The sequence below is a fragment of the Drosophila serrata genome, unplaced genomic scaffold, assembly GCF_035046125.1.
Source record: "Drosophila serrata isolate PLE 108 unplaced genomic scaffold, ASM3504612v1 contig_123, whole genome shotgun sequence".
In the NCBI taxonomy this organism is placed as follows: domain Eukaryota; kingdom Metazoa; phylum Arthropoda; class Insecta; order Diptera; family Drosophilidae; genus Drosophila; species Drosophila serrata.
Genome location: NW_028257021.1, coordinates 754,451 through 772,997, shown reverse-complemented (window position 1 = coordinate 772,997; position 18,547 = coordinate 754,451). Strand labels below are relative to the sequence as shown.

Here is an 18,547-nt window from a genome sequence, read left to right as displayed (position 1 = left end):
CTGCCTTGCCAAAAGCCCTTATAGCTGTTATAGCTGTTATACAAGGCAAAACCAGAGCCGATAAAATTAAGATAAAGGTGGAAAAATTCAAATTTTCTTAGGCAAGGGACATTTCATCTTTTAAAATAAATGTCCCTAACGAGCTCTTTAATACTATTTGCTCTCCCAACTTCTGGCCAGAGTACGTCGTTGTTAAGGAGTTCGAGGCGAAGAAAAAGAAAAAGCGGCCTGTGGAATAACTCTTCCCAGGCCTGATCATACCACTGCGCCTTCTACGTCTTCCAATCCCGATCCAAAAAACTAACCCACTCCCTAGGTATTTCCTATCAGAATGCAAGAGGCTTACGTAGTAAGCTTCCTAACTTGTATTCTGATAGCCTTTCGTTTGTATCTCAGGTTATTGTGCTCACAGAAACCTGGTTAAAGCCGGAGATTCTGAGCTCCGAAGTTTTTCCAGCTGTGTTCACGGTATATCGGCTAGATCGCCCTGTCAGACGCGGGGGTGGAGTTCTAATAGCGGTGGACTCCTCACTCACGTCAGAATTATTAACCTTCGAGGAATGTAACGATGTTGAATTCCTCTGTGTGAAGCTATCTATCAAAGGTAGCTCCATTTTTATTACCTGTTCCTACATACCTCCACTGTCGGAACTTCCTATTTATTGGAATCACCATTCCGCTATTCAGATGGTTTCCAGTAGACTTTTGGATAGAGACCAGTTGGTAGTTCTAGGAGATTTTAATATCCCTGGTGCTATTTGGTGCTCAAATAATTCCACCAATACTCTCCATACACCTACACAACATGACTTTATCGCTGGCTTGTTTGACATTTCGCTGTCTCAAGTCAACCATGTTCGAAATTCCTTACAGCGCTTGCTCGATCTTTGCTTCGTCTCTGATCCTGCGAGAGTCAGTTTAGCAAGGGTGGCGCCTCTGACGCAGCCCGAAGATCCTTATCATCCAACTTTCGATGTGACTCTTGATATTGGGTGTGACGTACAGAATATTTCTGATCGTCCTGCCAATAAAGTCCTATGTTTTCGCAAAACGGACTTTGAACGGCTGAATAATTTTATAAACGAGTTCAATTGGTCTGATCTATACATGTGCACTGACATGGCAGTTGCCGTGGATATTTTTTACAGCGCCATGAATTCATTTTTTACTGAATGTGTTCCGTTATATTATCCGCCAAACTCGAATAAACCGCCGTGGTTTACTAAAGAGTTGAGCCGACTTAAAAATAAAAAATCTAGACTGTATGCTAAATTTAAAATCACCGGTTCTCAATCTGCCCTTTCATCTTATTTATCAGCTCGGTCAAACTTTACCGTGCTGAACGCGCAGTGTTATAAAAACTATTTAACTCGTTGCAGGGCCCAGTTCTCACAGGACCCAAAACAGTTTTATAATTTCGTTAACACTAAACGTAAGCCTAAAACAAATCCTTCCTCGCTTTCATTTGAAAATTCTAATGCAAATAATGATCAGGCAATAGCCGATCTATTTTCGCAGTTTTTTCAAACAACCTATTCTAGCTCTTCGTATCTACACCAGACCTATTCCTACGACATACCCAAATCAAACTTAATTTTCTGTCCCAGCCTAAACGAAAGCTCTCTCCTTTTAGATCTTCATCGTGTCAAGCCAGTTTATTCGCCAGGTCCCGACGGAATTCCTGGCTGTGTGCTCAGGTATTGTGCTGACGCCCTGTGTTATCCCCTTCTGAAATTGTTTACCTTGTCCTTGGAAACCTCCCACTTTCCCATTATTTGGAAGGAATCGTTTATTATTCCTCTCCATAAAAAAGGTAGCAAATTGGATGCCAGCAATTATAGAGAAATCTCTAAGTTGTCGGCCATCCCTAAATTATTTGAAAACATTATCACCCCTCACTTACAGCACCTTTGTAGATCGGTTATTTCTCCATGTCAACATGGTTTTATGAAGCGAAGATCAACAACAACAAATCTTTTGGAGCTCTCTTCCTATATTATAAAGGGCTTCCATAATAATTGTCAGACAGATGTAATCTATACTGATTTCAGTAAAGCATTTGACTCTGTTAACCATTCTCTCCTCGTTAAAAAACTCGATTCAATGGGTTTTCCAAGTGATCTTCTTAATTGGATCTCTAGTTATTTGAATGGCAGGACGCAAAAGGTCCTCTTTAAGAATAATTTATCCAATGTTCTAAGGGTTACATCTGGTGTCCCGCAAGGAAGCCATTTGGGACCCTTATTGTTTACATTGTTCATAAATGACCTGCCCAAAGTCTTGACTAACTCCAGAGTACTTATGTACGCGGATGACGTCAAGATTTGCGTGCAATACAATGACGTTGCCTGCCAGTCGGATTTACAAACAGATCTTAATAATTTTCAAACTTGGTGCCGTGTAAACTTATTAAACTTAAATGACTCGAAATGCAAGCTAATGACATTCTCACGTGTCGTTCCTAAGCTTGCTACTTACACGCTGAACTGCTGCTCTTTGGAAAGAATTAATTCTGTTGACGATTTGGGCGTCCGCTTGGACCCAAAACTTGACTTTATTGATCATATTTCGTCTATGGTGAATAGAGCCAGGGGTGTGCTTGGATTTATTAAACGGTGGTCGAAGGAATTCAATGACCCCTATGTTACCAAATCCTTATATACTTCCTTAGTTCGTCCTATCCTAGAATATGGATGCTGCGTTTGGAGCCCTCAGTACGGCGTCCATAGTAAACGCATTGAGTCGGTTCAAAAGAACTTTTTACTTTTCGCTCTACGCGGTTTAAATTGGGATGCAAACCAAAGATTACCTTCCTACTCTAGTAGACTCCTATTAATAAACTTGCCGTCCTTAGCCAATCGTAGAACGATGCTAGGGATAACCTTTATTTTTAACCTTATCCATGGTGATGTGGAAAGTGCTGACTTGTTGAGTCAGCTTAATTTCCATGTACCATGTAGAACTACTAGATCCTATATCCCATTAGTGTTGCGCCACTGTAGAACCTCCTTTGAACTGCATGAACCTTTTAGAGTGCTATGTGCAAATTATAATGATTTGTACACACTAATCTCTAACGTAGATACCCTTCCCAAATTAAAATCTTTAATACTAACACACTTAGTAAGCATGCAAGCTAACAATCTGGCAGCACGCCGGTAGTCAATTTTCCTCGTATTCTGTCCTATATTTTCCATCGCGCCTACTAACACCTAACCCAAACAGGCACGTGCCTGGTGTCATACGGGCCACTTGAATGTACTGACCTTAGTGCATCAACGTCCAAGAGAAGCACCATACTTTAGATATTCACGCACACTTTCCCATCTAATGCTCGCTAAAGAGGGGGAAGTTCTCGAAGTTCTCACAAGATCACTGAAGACAGGTTACACTAACAGATACCATCTACAACCCTAATTGAATCAACAAAACGGACACGCATAATAAAACAACTTCCCCCTCCTCCTCCTCCTACTACTCAACCTAAATATCGTTTTACAAATTCGTAAGCATCACAAAACACCCCTCTCTCACACTCCTACACTCCCTATTCGGCTAAAGATCACTCTAAGCAACCACACATTTTTACGCATGAAAAAACACCCCTCACACACACACACCTTTGGAGTGAGAAAAAAACAAGGCAAGACAAGACATGACAAAACACCTCACCCACTTTCACCATTTTTTTTGGGGTGATCCTCACCCTCCCACACCCTTTCTAACTTAATTAAGTGACCTTTTTATGATAATTAGGTCATTAAGACACCTGTGTGCAACCATACGTGACTTTTTAGGGTCACCCCCACACCCTTTCTAACTTAATTAAGTGACCTTTTTATGCTAATTAGGTAATTAAGACACCTGTGTGCAACCATACGTGACTTGTTAGGGTCACCCCCACACCCTTTCTAACTTAATTAAGTGACCTTTTTATGCTAATTAGGTTATTAAGACACCTGTGTGCAGCCATGCGTGACTAATTAGGGTCACCCCCACCCCCTTTTTTAGACATGATTTATTACTTTTGAGCCAGAACCCGTATTATCTTACTACTAATGCCTCTTCACTTCATTGTAAGTGTTTGGATTGGAGACGGGTTCATAAGTTGCTCCCTCCCTTTTTCGTTGATGAGCATCTCCTTTCGGGCACACACAAATGTCTCCTTTTGTGCACACACAAGTGATCCTTTTTATCATCAATGAAAATCTCGGCGGTGACCTTTTCATCCCTCCCTCCCTCTTCAATGCCTTGTGTGATCGCAGGTGTGCACAGCCTTCTATGACACCTTTTCACCCTCCATCCCTTTTTGGAGGGATTCGATTGTGGGAGGATGATTGAAAGCGGATTGAACGTGTTTCGATATCGCTCCGTCGCATTCGCACTCTTAGCCGTATCGACTGCGTCTTCGTGGCGGTAGCGCTTCCACACACGTTTCTCACGTGTCCTCACACCATTTAATCAAAGACCCTAATTAATTTTTATTACCCTACCCTTTTAAGGGGTGACAGGTGTCAGATAACCATAATTTATCTAATTACTGACCCTAATTAGCGATAAAAAGATCAAAGCTGTCCCGCTTGTTAGGAATCCCATCTACTTACATACATACACACATCCCCAACTAATAAAAGCATATTAAAAAGATCAGATTCTAATTTTCTATTAAGCATTACGCCAGTTTCTTCATAATACAATCAGTTTGGACACAAACCCTTTTACTCATATTTCCGGCTAGCCACACAGCCTGTTTTTTCTTAAATCTGTCCATGTAACGGGAGCATCTTGGAAATGATTTTTATTATATTAAATAAAATATTTAATTTTATATAAATTTTAGATGGGTGCTAACTTTTGAAAGTATGTATTTCGTAAGGTGTTTGCCGAGCTTTTCCAAAATTTAAAAAGTGGTGCGCGGCCTTGCTCATACGTTGCAAATCAATTTTAAAAAAAAATCAATCCTTTCAAATCCTATAGTTTCTTACGCTTACAAAATGCCTTTTGTGATAATGGTAGTTAACTTTTAGTTTTACTGTGTTCTTTTTAATTGATTAAGAAATTCCCTTAAAAAATTACTGTTCCGTAACATTTTATATTTGGATTTATTTAATACACTTAAATTTAATATGTTCATATGTTTAAGCTAATATTAGTATTTAAATTCCATCCGAAACAGATACTGCACATTCACCTGGGCAACATCATACACAATATATATTTTATACTTGACTTGGTGACTGCTTGCCCCAAAGGTATTTCAACTTCATCACTTCGTAAATAACTTTCATTTGGATTAGGCATTGTAACACCTCGACCGATGCAACTGTGTTTATCCTTCGGCAGTTTTGTAACATACATATTTAGCTCCAGTGCATTGCATCATATCTCCCAAGGCAACTTCAGAAAGAAGCATTAATCCAGTTGAGTTTTGCTGGGTTGTGCAACAATAATTGGCTGATTTTGACACCATATCTGCAAAATAATTTCCTTTGCCGAACATATAACCAGTTGGTGGAGCTTCTGAAAAGCCGGCAAAATTTGTTGAGCATGAGTATTCTTAACATAATTCTTAAGAATGGAAAACTCTTAACTACTTTTATCTAATGGATCTAATTTAGTATTTAATTGCGCATACTGTTTGTCCATATGATGAATCTAACACTTCTCGTAAGTCTTTGATTTGTTTATAAGTTTTAATTAAGTCTGGAGACTGTATTCCAAAACTATGAGGAATCAAGGTATAAAATCGATTTGTCGCATCAATAAGTTTTACATTACTGGATCCAGATTTGATTAATTCAAAAATTTCGCTTAACACTTTATAAGCAGATTGTAGTTGAATTACGCTGAGTTTTTCCAATGGCATTTTTCCATATCAATATGAAACTCCATCAATGTCTTTTTCATAAAATCAACATCGAACATGAGCCGTATTAAATTTTATACGGAAGCATAAAGACTCGAATTAACAGATTGTGTTTCATGTAAACAAATATTCGGTTTGTCATCATACTGAATTTCTATTGGGCACATATGTCCAGTAATTTTAACAAAGTTGTCTCTCTTTTCGAAATCATTTCCAATTTTATCAAAATAAACTTTTTGAAAGACTTTGATGGCGGGGATAATTGTATCAAACACCTCAATTGTTGAATTTCCAATAGTGGTACCAATTCGACCCCAAGATCGAAAAATCCAGTATCTGAAATTAAGATCAAAACGCATATATTAATATAATATATTTGTTTGTTTCGCTCGTATGACAGCTATGTTTTATTATATTATAAGCATATATGTTAGTGGACCCCTGGTATTTAGTATAAACAGTTATCGTTCTGCAACATGTAGTTTTTATTAGTTTCGAAGAAAGTCACATTTAACAGATTACTTATTCGAATTTAGTTAAGTATTGTGAAAAAGACAGACACAGAGCAAAAATGTGGAAATTTATCCAGTAAATAATAAGAAATGCGTGGTCTGTAGTGTATTATTATTTATTCGTTTGACAAAGTTTCTCTGCGTTTCTCTTGTTCGCTGAAATATCAAATAAAATGAGACGGTTCGCTCTAGCTCTAAACAATTAAATATTTCTCACTAGCTGTACCCTGCCACGTTTCTCTGTGGCATATTATGATTAAGAGGGCACTTCTGAATACATCAAGGTTCTGGCAAAATCATCTTTCTGGCATAAGGTGAAGAAGGCAGTCAGAGTTGTCGCTGGCGGATTCAGGACTCTTTCTTGCACATTTCTTTCTGTGAAATAGACACGTTGACCATTCTCCAAATGGACTGCCAAGTGAACTAAATCTGGATAGCGTTCATGAATGGGGAACGAAAAAATTCTCCATGCAGCCTCGTTGCTGCTTATGTATCTTCCAGCCTGGTATTGAGATATTTCATCGACAACTCGTACTGCATTGTTGTCACCATTTTCTGCCTGAACACCAAAAACTGCCATATCACTGCCTTTATTCACGTACTTGCAGATATATTTAATCGATTTCACGGAATTGCAATATTCTACGTTGATGTGCGCTTTGTATGATTTTGACAATAGTGGTGAGTATGGAACCACCCAACGATTGTCTACCTCAATATCACCAGCCTCATGTTTAAATTTGCCGAAGTCCCTCCATCTTCAGTTGACCGTCTCCCATACAGAGGATATCCATCGTCCCCTGTTACGGTGCTGGCTGTAAATGCTCGACGATATCGCTTGGAATACTTCCCGTCTACCATGCATGGTGAACATGGGTTGAGGGTACCACATGGGCCATGGATCATGTTCTTGATGACAACTTCATGTAAATCCGTATCAACCTCGGCCCGTGGAATCTCAGCGCATATAACATCGTCGATTTCATCTGGAGTAATTTTGATAAAAATCATACAGCTAAATCAGTATGTGCGCATGCGGCAATCCTCTCTTCTGCCATTCTACTGAATACATCCAGCACCGCACAGATCCAAAAACTCCATGTTTCACAATGAAATCCATCAGTGACTTGAGCTTTTGTCTGAAAACACGGGCTGTGATGTCATGCCTATCCCTATACGATTGTCCAGGAAATAACAGCTGTACTATCTCGTCCCAAGCTGGATTGCATGTGAAGGTGATAAATAAGTCTGGACGGCTGTGGCAACGAACATATGCCATGGCATTTTGAGCATATTCATGCATGTAGCGTGGACTACCTATGTATGAGGATGGCAAAATCGTGAGCTTTCCAACGTTGGTTGTATTACGGTCATTCATCACAGCATCCCGCAAATGTATATATTCATCGGACCGAAGTTTCGTCTGATTCAATCGGAGGAACAGCAAACGTTCTGTTTCAATTTTTGCATACATATCGACAATGTACTGATGAAACAACTGACGACATTTCAATATATGATTGCAATCGGTCCTCCGAACCATTAACCTGTATGAGTAAAAGTTCATCGCGCTGCACTTTTTATTCGTTTCGACACCATTGAATGGATCTACCATCTTCACATTGAAATGGTATCCATCGGCACCATCCCAGAAGATTAGTGGATACTGCAAAGCATCGTAACAACGGTGAGTTTCTGCGACGTTTAGCAATCGATCGTTTCGTCGATGGAGAATAATATCTCGAGGTTGGAACTGATCCCCGACGATGACAATTGCCACTTCGTCTATAGTTGGAGCATTATATCTCTTGATATGTTCTCCAGCAGGCGTTTTGTCTGCATGAATGACAATTTTATGGGTATCCGAAGGCATCATATCGATTGCTGTTTTGAATAAAAGCACCAAATTGTTCCGTTCGTGAAAAAGCTTCTGTAGCTGCGAAATAATGTGCCTCTTCAGCGTATTTAGGTATTGATTCCATAACGTGCATCTACTTCATTTCCATCATCACCAAGAAGAAGAAATTTGTGTTCGCTGTCTGGGAACGGAAGCAGGGAACCGGCTTTATGATAGATTTGTCCTTTGATTTTAAAAGTTGGCATGAATTGTGCAGTTATAATTTCCGCACCAAATGACGTCATTTGAAAGCAAGAGTTGTATTTCCTAATGTTCGACAGGAAATGCTTCGATTCTGCAGTAGATCCAGCGAATAGAGAGTGCAGAGGCTCTGGTGGTGCTTCAAGTTGAGGCAATTCCACTTTCCCGGAAGCGCAACACAATCCTTTCGGTTCGTTTTTGAATTTGAGAGCCTGACGGTATATGCAGACCTGATGCATTCGTCCAATAACGACATTCGATTCGAGCTGTAATCAATAGTTGGATTATATCTGAATGCAAGACGATTGTATTGCAGGTTTTAATCTTCTGCAAGCTGTAAACGCGCTTCAGCTACCCTTGCCCCGTCGCGTTCATTATTTTGAGAGTGAATCAAATCGATTGCTGCAGAACGCGACTGCCTAACTCTCAATCGTTTTCTCTCAAGCCTATCTGCTCGTCTTTCTGCTGATTCCTCGTTACTTACTTACTGAACCTGAACAAAAAAATAAAATTTTTTCTCCAATTTCTTATTTAAATTTTTTTTGAATGTTTGACAGGAAATGCTTTGATTCAGCTGGCTGCCTGTAGAGGGTGCAGCAGTAGGGGCACGGGGAAACGCGAAAAAAGTGATATATTCGCAAATGCAGATAAGCTATCAACATTAAAAGTAGACAATAACCGAGCTGGAACCTCAACGCATGTTGTCTAAAAATTTGGGCTTAAACGGTTCAGAACTTTTCAACTTTCTTCTTTCAATATGTTTTGAATGTTTGACAGGAAATGCTTTGATTCAGCTGGCTGCCTGTAGAGGGCGCAGCAGTAGGGGCACGGGGAAACGCTAAAAAAATTGATATATTTGCAACCGCAGATAAACTAACAACATAAAAAGTAGTCAATAACCGAGCTGGAACCTCAACGCATGTTGTGTAAAAATTTGGGCTTAAACGGTTCAGAACTTTTCAAGTCTATGAAGGATGTAGACACGAACAGAGCATTTTTATATATATATATAGATTGTTCGAGCCTTAGGTCTCGGTTTCTCATTGAATGAAAACACGAGACCGTCTTTTACTGACCGATATAATACGACCGAAATTATTTTGGTTGTTGCGTTAGCCTTATGCTGCACTAACTTAGTAATAAAAATTTGGTCGGAAATGGGCCTTTTTTCTTCTGATATATGTATATACAGTCCCCCATAACGGATGGACCAAGACTAGGATAATAAATGTACTTTAAGCCATAAATGTTATGAAAATTTAAGAAATCAAGATGTAAGAATGTATAAATTAGTGCCCTATTACAAATTATTTGACCAACCCCACACCATGTGCTTGTCCGTCCGTTATTATGCAAAATATTCTTTTTATTAATCTTTGGTAAACAGGAGCTCTCCTTTAACTACCATTCGATTATGTTACGGCACCGAGAAAGTCTCCGTTAGGATTTCGTCGGATTGAAGAGAGTGTTTTATCAAGTCTAATTAGCAAAACATACAAGAGAAAAATGTGCTAAAGTGTTGTTAAATGTTTACGTATTGTTTCTTTCTTAAAGACTGGTTGTTAGTGTCCTTCATTATCCGCCCAACCTTGTTAACGCTTCTCGTTATAGGTATTGTGTTAACCCTAATCCGATTTAATGTATGTTCTTTTATTCTCATTAATTTTCTTCATACTGAAAATCAGTGTAATGCCTAGTGTGAATTGATTTACTTGTACACATAGTGGTCAAATTCATAATACCCTTGCGGGGTATTATAATTTTAGTTTGAAGTTTGCGATGCCGTGAATGCTCAACTTCGTCCCTATAACGTATATATATTTTTAATCAGTATCAAAAGCAGAGTCGATCTAGCCTTGTCCGCCAGTCCACCCGCCTGTCCATTTTTACGGAAACTAGTCTCTTAGTTTCAGAACTATCTGAATAAATCCTTGCAGTAAGTCTTCTAAATACTCTTATTTTAATGGAAGTTGATGCGCTACTGTCAGTACACTCAAGTGGCCCGTATGACACCAAATATAGGACAGAATACGAGGAAATTGACTACCGGCGTGCTGCCAGGTTGTTTGCTTGCATGTTAACTAAGTGTGTTGGTATTAAAGATTTTAATTTGGGAAGGGTATCTACGTTGGATATTAGTGTGTAGAAATCATTATAATTTGCACATAAGACTCTACAAGTTCAACAGTGGCGCCAAACTAGTAGTATATAAGATCTAGTACTTCTACGTGGAAATTGAGCTGACTCAACAATTCAGAACTTTCCACATCACCATGGTTATGGTTATAAATAAAGGTTATTCCTACCATCGTTCTACGATTGGCTAATGACGCTAAGTTTATTAAGAGGAATCTAATTGGGTAGGAAGGTAATCTTTATTTAGTGACGTAGGGGTCATTAAATGCCTTCGACCACCGTTTAATAAATCCAAGCACACTTGGATTTTTGGGTCCAAGCGGACTCCCAAATCATCAACTGAATTAACTCTTTCCAAAGAGCAGCAGTTCAGTGTGTAAGTATAAGGCTTAGGAACGACACGAGACAATGTCATTAGCGTGCATTTCGAGCCACAAGTTTAATAAGTTTACACGGCACCAAGTTTGAAAATTATTGAGATCTGTCTGTAAATTTGATACACGCAAAGCTTGACATCTTCCGCGTACATAAGTACTATGGAGTTGGTCAAGACTTTGGGCAGGTCATTTATAAATAACGAAGCCTTAGAACATTAGATAAATTATACTAAAAGTGGACTTTTTGCGTCCTGCCATTCAGATAACTTGAGATCCAATTAAGAAGATCACTTGGAAAATCTATTAAATCGAGTTTTCATACGATGAGAGAATGGTTAACAGAGTTAAATGCTTTACTGAAATCAGTATAGATTTATGCATTTTTTTAGTAGATTCTGTAACACAACAAAAATGGTGCAATAGTGCTAGCAGAGCTAGCACATTCACAGAATCAGTTGGGGCAATCCAAGGAAGGCCAGAGCGTCATCTTTCGTCAAGCTTACGACTCAACGACTTCCTCCTGCTTATTAATCAAAGCTGCCTGTCGCAACTAGAGTTGAAGGAGAATACAATCAGGAAGGCAAAGATTAAGGATTTCCTGGGCGTACCGGATGATATCCTGGAGGAGGTGGAGGACAACAAAAATATGTTGGATAGTATTGTCATCGATGATAAGTTGCCCAATTCCACCCCGATTAACCATGATGATGACAGTAGTGCCAATTAATCCGAAGCTTCGGATAATTTGTTGATACTTGCAAGAAGGACATAGACATTGTGCTACTTCAAAAACCTTGAACTAGGGATGACCAAGTCTCTAAAATGGGGGTCGAAAAAGGGAATGTTTCATTATCATTTTCCAAAAGATACTGCGAAGCAATAGAAGACATAAAGGACACGGCAAGGCTAAGCATGAACCTCGCTTAAGAGCACATGAGCCATCTATGAGGCACCTAAAGCCATATATAAGGCATGCATCAAACTAACGCACATACTGCTTTTCCGTGGAGGATAGCGGACTACAGACCAATCAGCCTAGCCTCCTTTAACCTGTCGACGATAAAGAGGATAATGGTCATACACATAAGAGCCCAACATACAACATGTCGCTTAACCTAGATAGTAATATTGAGTCATGTGGGGAAATCAACTAACTACAAAACACAATGACCATTATCAAGAGTCGCCACCACAGAAAATGCAATTGCGGAGAAAAGGATTAAAGAGACAGGCTGTACTTAGCCAAGCTTTCCAATGTGACGAATTCCAACAATGTGTAGGAGACCCAAGTAAACAGACACTCCTTTAATGCGAAAAAGCCCATCAAAAAAATCGCAACGATTAGTGAGGACATTTGATCATGGCACCTATTGATAGAAGCGATGAAAATAGTAAAATTACCGAGGCGAGATGAATACGCGGCATGTTGATTCATTAATTACACGGATGAAAGAAGCGCCCATGCCCACATTTGATGGTGAAGGGTGGCTGAATGGGGTCAAAATCTTAAAGTGTATGGCTGACCCGACAAAAAAGGTCCCTTACGCAAGATGGAGGTGGTGGACAGGGAGGTAATCCCATCCATCCCAAAGGCGAAGGGGACCGAGCGCTAAAACTAATGCAGCGTCAGAATCCGGACATCCCAACCACAGACTGGAAAGTACTGCACATTATGAGGACGTTAACCAAATAGGAGGGCCAATGTGTAGACCACTCGATAAAAAAGGAGGCAGAAGACATCCCTACCCTAGCGTATACCTGCGTCTCAAAAAACGCCACCCCGGTGATAAGGATGCGCATATCCTCAAAGCAGGAGAGGTGGGGAAAGACCTAGATCTGGAAACCATCGTTGACGTTGCCCAGGAACTTACCCTAGACGAGTCTATGGAGGAGGAGGACGGTGACCTGACATAAGTAGCCAACCCGTCGAGTGAAGTTGAGCCCGGTTCCCAAGTCCCTCAGGGTGCTACTGCTCAATCTCCATAAAAGGATGATCCTCATTGCCATAGAGGAAGGGTTCGCGGATGTAACTTTAGTCCAAGAGCCATGTATTGCCTCTGGTTATGCCGTTGCTGGACTAAAGTCCTCAAAATACATCGCATCCTACTCACCATGGGCCAGCAGGAACATAACTGACTTACTCGTACGGAACGGTCTTCAAGCTAACCTTGTGTTTTACTACAGGGCAGGAGCCCTAAAAGAAGCCAGCCCAAAGGACCAGTATTTGATTGTGGGTGCAGACACCAATGCGTCACTCTTAAGACTTTTTACTTTGAACCAAACGTGGGAACGGAAAGCAGCTTCGTAAATTCCTCCGATTGCCTGACGAGAAAGTGGCTGACGCAAACGGTCCTTTAGCAGGAAGCTCTGTGGGAGGGGGCCAAGCTATCGATGGTGAACAAAGGCAACGGCACTCTTCGCATCGCTATCCAAGGGGAATTGGCGCTGAAACAGCTGCAGAGTCAGAATCCCAACATCTTGACAGCCCGCTACCGCTTTATCTTACATACTGGAGGATAGCGTTCGGCATGGGTAGCTTATGCCTGAGCCTCAAAACGCGCCATCTTGAGGATAAGGACGCCAGCACCGATGTAAACTACAGAGGTGAAACACTCTTTGACTAAGTATTTTCTACTTATATGTAACAATTTTAGGAAAAAGCACACCTTGGAAGGGTCACCACGTCAAATGTGCTAGATTTAACCATAGAACTATAGCTAAAACGTACACTTTTTTTGTATAAAGTCAAATTTTAAAGGTATTTTATTTTTGAGGTATAATTTTGGTTTTTTTCACTTTTGGAATTTGACCAAGCCTACTTCCTTGCACAGTTGACAAAAAGTAAATTTTTAAATAAATATATTTATAAATACATATAATTGAATACTTGGTTATTCGTAAGTTTAAAAAAAAAATTATTTTTATTTTTACTTAACCGAATAATTTACAAAATATTTTTATATGAAGAACACCGACAGAATAATTTCGTGTCTCAAACTGAACTCTGCTTATTGAACTAGGATGGCTGACGATCAAGCCTCGGTTTCGACCTTTTGTGGATCTTGATGGACTTCGAAAGATTCTGAGAGAGAGCTTAATTGATTCTTTAATTTCTCTTGGATTCAAGTGCATTCGCTCTTGGATACAAGTGCTCTTTTGAAATTTGATAATTTTGTTTTCGAGCTAACGAGTCCGAACTTTGAGCGTATGACCGCGACAAATAGGAAAGGATGTTTAGACAATAAAATTGTTTAGTCTACTACAGGGGACTTGTGTTTATTCTAAAGTCGGACTCGTGTGGAGTTGTGGTGTCCGATGACTCTATGGTTATCATTCGATGATGATTCATAAGTTTACATATGTGGAATAAGTAGGCATGTGCTAAAGTCTATGGGACTGTGGATATGTCACTCCCCCAACCTTTTAATTTAGCCTGTCCTCAGGCGGATAATGTGGGAAAAATCATGATGTTATTTTCCGGTATGATCTGATCATTTACAATTTGTTCCGGGATCGATTGTTCTTCTTGTGTTTTCTTATATTTAACAACGAGTTTCTTAGGTATATTCTTAAATTTATAACTGACAAAAGATGTAAGACATATGATTTGAAACATGCTGTAATATTTCACATGGTTATGTTGTTAGCAATATAAATTGACTGTGTAAAATCTGCAAGGTTGTTAGAAATGATGTATTCATTTATATGCATAGTATAATTCTTTATTTTAATAATGTTGCTTCCTTGTATAGAAACTCTATTGTTGATGTAATTTTGATTAACAAGTGTTTCTGGAATATTCCAAGTGACTAATATGTTTGGTTCTACATAATTGACTTGGAAGTTTTTGTGTGCTTTAGTGTATTTACATTCAGTAGGTTCTTGCTTAATAATTCCTACCAAACACTTATCGAAAATTGGTTTACCTGTATGTGTGTTATAGACCTTATCTTCGCACTTATAAAACTTATCAAATACAGATTCGTAAGGATGTAGTTGAACTCGTCAGGACATGGGACTAAATTAAATATTGGGACTTTCATTATCTCGCTAGGAACATGGGTGTTTGTAGGGGGGCGATCCTGCCGCTAAAGATCCTGTACTGGAAAATAGCTCCCGCGACGCAGTCACAAAGTACATAACCCGTAGTGGTTAGAATCATAAGTCGGGGGCGCGTGGAGCTCGAATAAGTGCTTTTGCTTTATTACCCATCATACATAGAACTGACTAGCTTAAATATAAGGGCTGTGCTCGTGACCGATAAGCTAAGCTTAACAGTGCGAGAGCGGGCCCGAGAAGTGGAGCGCGAACTAGCCGTCCCTTAGCTCGCCTAGTAGCGAGCGAAGCTCGGGAACTCGGGAGCGGGCGTTCGCGAACATCGAAGAGTGGGCGCGGGAGCGCTTAGACTAGCCCGATGAGCAGTGCGTGAAGAGCCGACTTGCGGGACTTCGCGCCGCGAAGGGCCTCCTGACGTGAACATTCTCCCCCCCTTGCAATCACTCGGGTTGCAACATATTCGTCCTGTATAAGCGCTGCCGCGTTCTGCAGGGTTTCCTGGCTTGCGGCGGAAATTGCCTATGCGCACCGGAGTGCAGCTGAGGAGCGGTGGACGAAGGCCGTGGAGTGGCTGAGGTGTGCCGGAGGGGGGCGCAGGATCCTAGGGGAGACGTCGACGTCGGTAGCGGATGAAGTATGGGGGCATCCTCGGCATTGACCTCTGATCAGAGCGTCCGCGTGGTGAGAAGCGGTGGTATCTTCTCGAAGCGGACTGGAAAAAAATGTATCATGTAGAAGAGCGGTCAGTAAATAAGCACGGAGTCATCCGATGCTGGGATCGGGGTGCGGGAACTGGACTTTTAGGCATATGCAGCAGCGTGTGGTGATGCTGATTGCACGTCTTGCATCGGTCACCACTGTGGCACTTGCCTTGGGAATGTTCGTGGGCCAAATAGTTGGAACTGTAGCGGTTGGTGGAGACCGCGCTGAGCCTCTTCTCACCACTAAGCCTGAGGAACTTGTGGCATTTTCGAAGAGGATGGATTCCGCTGCAGACTCGGCATGGGTAGGATAAAATACCTCGGGAACGTCTGCTCTTGATGTCGTAGGGTACCCAGTAATTGAAGGCGTTGGGAGTAGTGATTCGCGTGGAGAACGCGGATATCCTTTGGATCGATGCGGTTACTGTGCTGGAAGGTTCAGGAGCAATCTGAACACTGGAGGAACAGTTTCTGGGATGCAGCAGGGTGTGATGCCGTCTGCGGCATGTAAGGCAGGAGTGAACACTGGGGCTATCCCGCTGCTGATGGCCTCGTGCCAAACAATTCAAGCAGAGTTTCTTTCTTCGGATGATATTTGATCTCTCGATTACGGTCATTTTGAGGAAACGGGGACATCTTCGCAGGGGGTGGTTTTCCCTGGTCACACCTTCTGGGTGTTGGAGTCACCCTGAAGACGCAAGAATAAAGCCGAGGCGCTGGGGCCCTCGGAGTCGACAACTTTGGCGGAAAATGTTCTGAGCTGGTAGGCGTAACGTCGTCGATGGCCTCCAGCGTCCGATGACGTCCAGTCAGAAACGCGTCTAGATCGTTAGTTACTATAGATAGTAGCTATACTTAGCTTCTAACACCGTTGAAGTGTCCGCGCCGTCGTCGGACACGGAGAACAGTTCGGAGCAGCTCTCGTAACTCTTATTCACCTTTTCCCACAAAGCCCGGTTTTGGTCGCGACGCACTTGACACGTGGAAGAAGAGGGCTGGGTGATTTCTCCTGCGCCTAGAGTGTGGATCGTAGCCTCGAAGTGGCTAACCCGATCCGTGGTGGCAATGAAGCGTTTGAGAGCGGCATCTATCGCATTCTGAGCCTATTTTGCAGCTGACCGAGTTGTTACAGGCGAGGAACCGCGAATGGTGTCGACGGACAGATTGCTCTTTGCCCTTCAGATGGCCGTAGTAGCCCTTGGCTTCAAATGGGATGCCCGCGGAGATACGGATTGGGACCTGTCCAAACGGATGGATGGGATCGGACGCGGTTTTTTGTCGTCTTCCGTGGGCATTCTCGGAATAGAACCAAATAACGCGCGGTCTGGGTCGCCAAGAAACGGATAAAGTGGAGAAAAAATAAATTAAACTTGGCTACAAGGCTTGACGCTCGAATCGAGGAAGCCGACTGAAATGTGCCGTATAGAAGAAGAATAGAAAAAATATTTCCAAATAATCGGATTTGTTCTTTTTGTTTATTGATCTGCGTATTTAATTGTGGGTCTCGATATGGAGATCGTTAATGTTTGCGATTGATTTAAAAATAAAACGTCGATTTTTATTTCGTCGGAACCCACCAAAATAATAACTATTTATGGCCCGACCAAATTATCGGCCGCTCGTGTTTAGGTATTTCAGCGCCGGAGAAGTGGAATGAAAAAACTCTTGTTCTTGGTAGCGGATACAAAGGTTTGTGTGATATGTGGATGTGACCACAACAACAATAAACACGGACTCTGTGGCGGCGAAGCGAGAAAAAGGAGAATATTAAAAAAAACAACAACAGCCGCAGTCGCAGATCGCGGGATTTTAGTGGTATTGGGAATCGTCTCGCAACCCGAAAAAAAAAAATAATTTTTTAATTTTTAATTAGCCGCGAATGTCTATTGTTTGAAGCCGTAACGGTGGGATTAAAAAATCCTCTATTCTTGGTAGCAGAACAGCTTGCTGGGTGATGCCGTCGGCAGAGCAGTGCGTATGTGAAGGACCCAAGAATTAAACGGCCAAAACATTAACAAATCGTTGGCTGTGGCGGCTAAGTGTAAAAATAACTAAACACTTGCCGTTGCGGTCGCAGATCGTGTGGGAGGGAGTTCGACAAAGAACTACAGGGCAACAACAACACAGCCGTGTCGGCGGCTAAATTGAAGACAATTAAAAACACTCGTTTGTGTTTGGGTTTTGCTGCTCAGGTCAGAATAGTGCGAAGCTTGCCCAATATATGTATGTATGCAAAATTGTGGAAATCGATGCTCAGCGCAGAGTAGCGCGAAGCTTGCCCAATATATATGTATGTATGTAGATAATTAGGGTTTGTATTGGCACAGTGGAGCATTGAGAAATGGACTGTATTGAATTGTCCGAACAGAAAAATGTGTATGGAAAGAGCACAAAAAATTAGCGAAAATGTCGTGACAGCGGCGGACTGTTCGGCGAGCGGGGTGAATTCCCGCAACAAGCGCACACCGGCTGACCGATATTAATTATGCCTTTCTTTTTGTAACACAATTTCACTGTTCACGGAGAACTTTTTTTACGGAAATATTAGCACAAGTTTAGAATGCGTGTGTATGTGTGTGGCTGCACATAGGCCTCGGCCGTTGGCAAGTAGATGAACAACGGAGAATCGAAGAGACGGCGAGGAGGATGGCGGCGCACACAAAACGGACACGGATGGAAAATTTCGAAGTTCGGAGGCGAATAGAAAGTGGAATTTCTCACTGCCGTGGTGTCAGGAAAACTCGGACGGATAGTTGACACGAACAAAACAATACATTTTCCAGCGGTGCGACCGAAATTAT

At 41.3% G+C, this 18,547-nt stretch overlaps 1 protein-coding gene across 1 annotated transcript; it reads right to left on the bottom strand.

Moving 5' to 3' along the window:
* Window positions 1–5,083: 5,083 nt before the first annotated feature.
* LOC110182514 (uncharacterized) lies at window positions 5,084–17,591 on the bottom strand. Its single transcript, XM_086826007.1, has 4 exons — window positions 13,656–17,591; window positions 13,101–13,585; window positions 12,861–13,046; window positions 5,084–6,202 (listed from the first exon to the last, which is right to left on the bottom strand). The coding sequence occupies exon 1, from the start codon at window positions 16,361–16,363 to the stop codon at window positions 15,773–15,775; it is 591 nt and encodes a 196-aa protein (XP_086682133.1). The 5' UTR covers window positions 16,364–17,591; the 3' UTR covers window positions 5,084–6,202; window positions 12,861–13,046; window positions 13,101–13,585; window positions 13,656–15,772.
* Window positions 17,592–18,547: the final 956 nt, after the last annotated feature.

Bases quoted from the DNA above. Each gene is read 5' to 3' on its own strand.
- LOC110182514 (XM_086826007.1), bottom strand. From the start codon at position 16,363: ATGACCGTAATCGAGAGATCAAATATCATCCGAAGAAAGAAACTCTGC.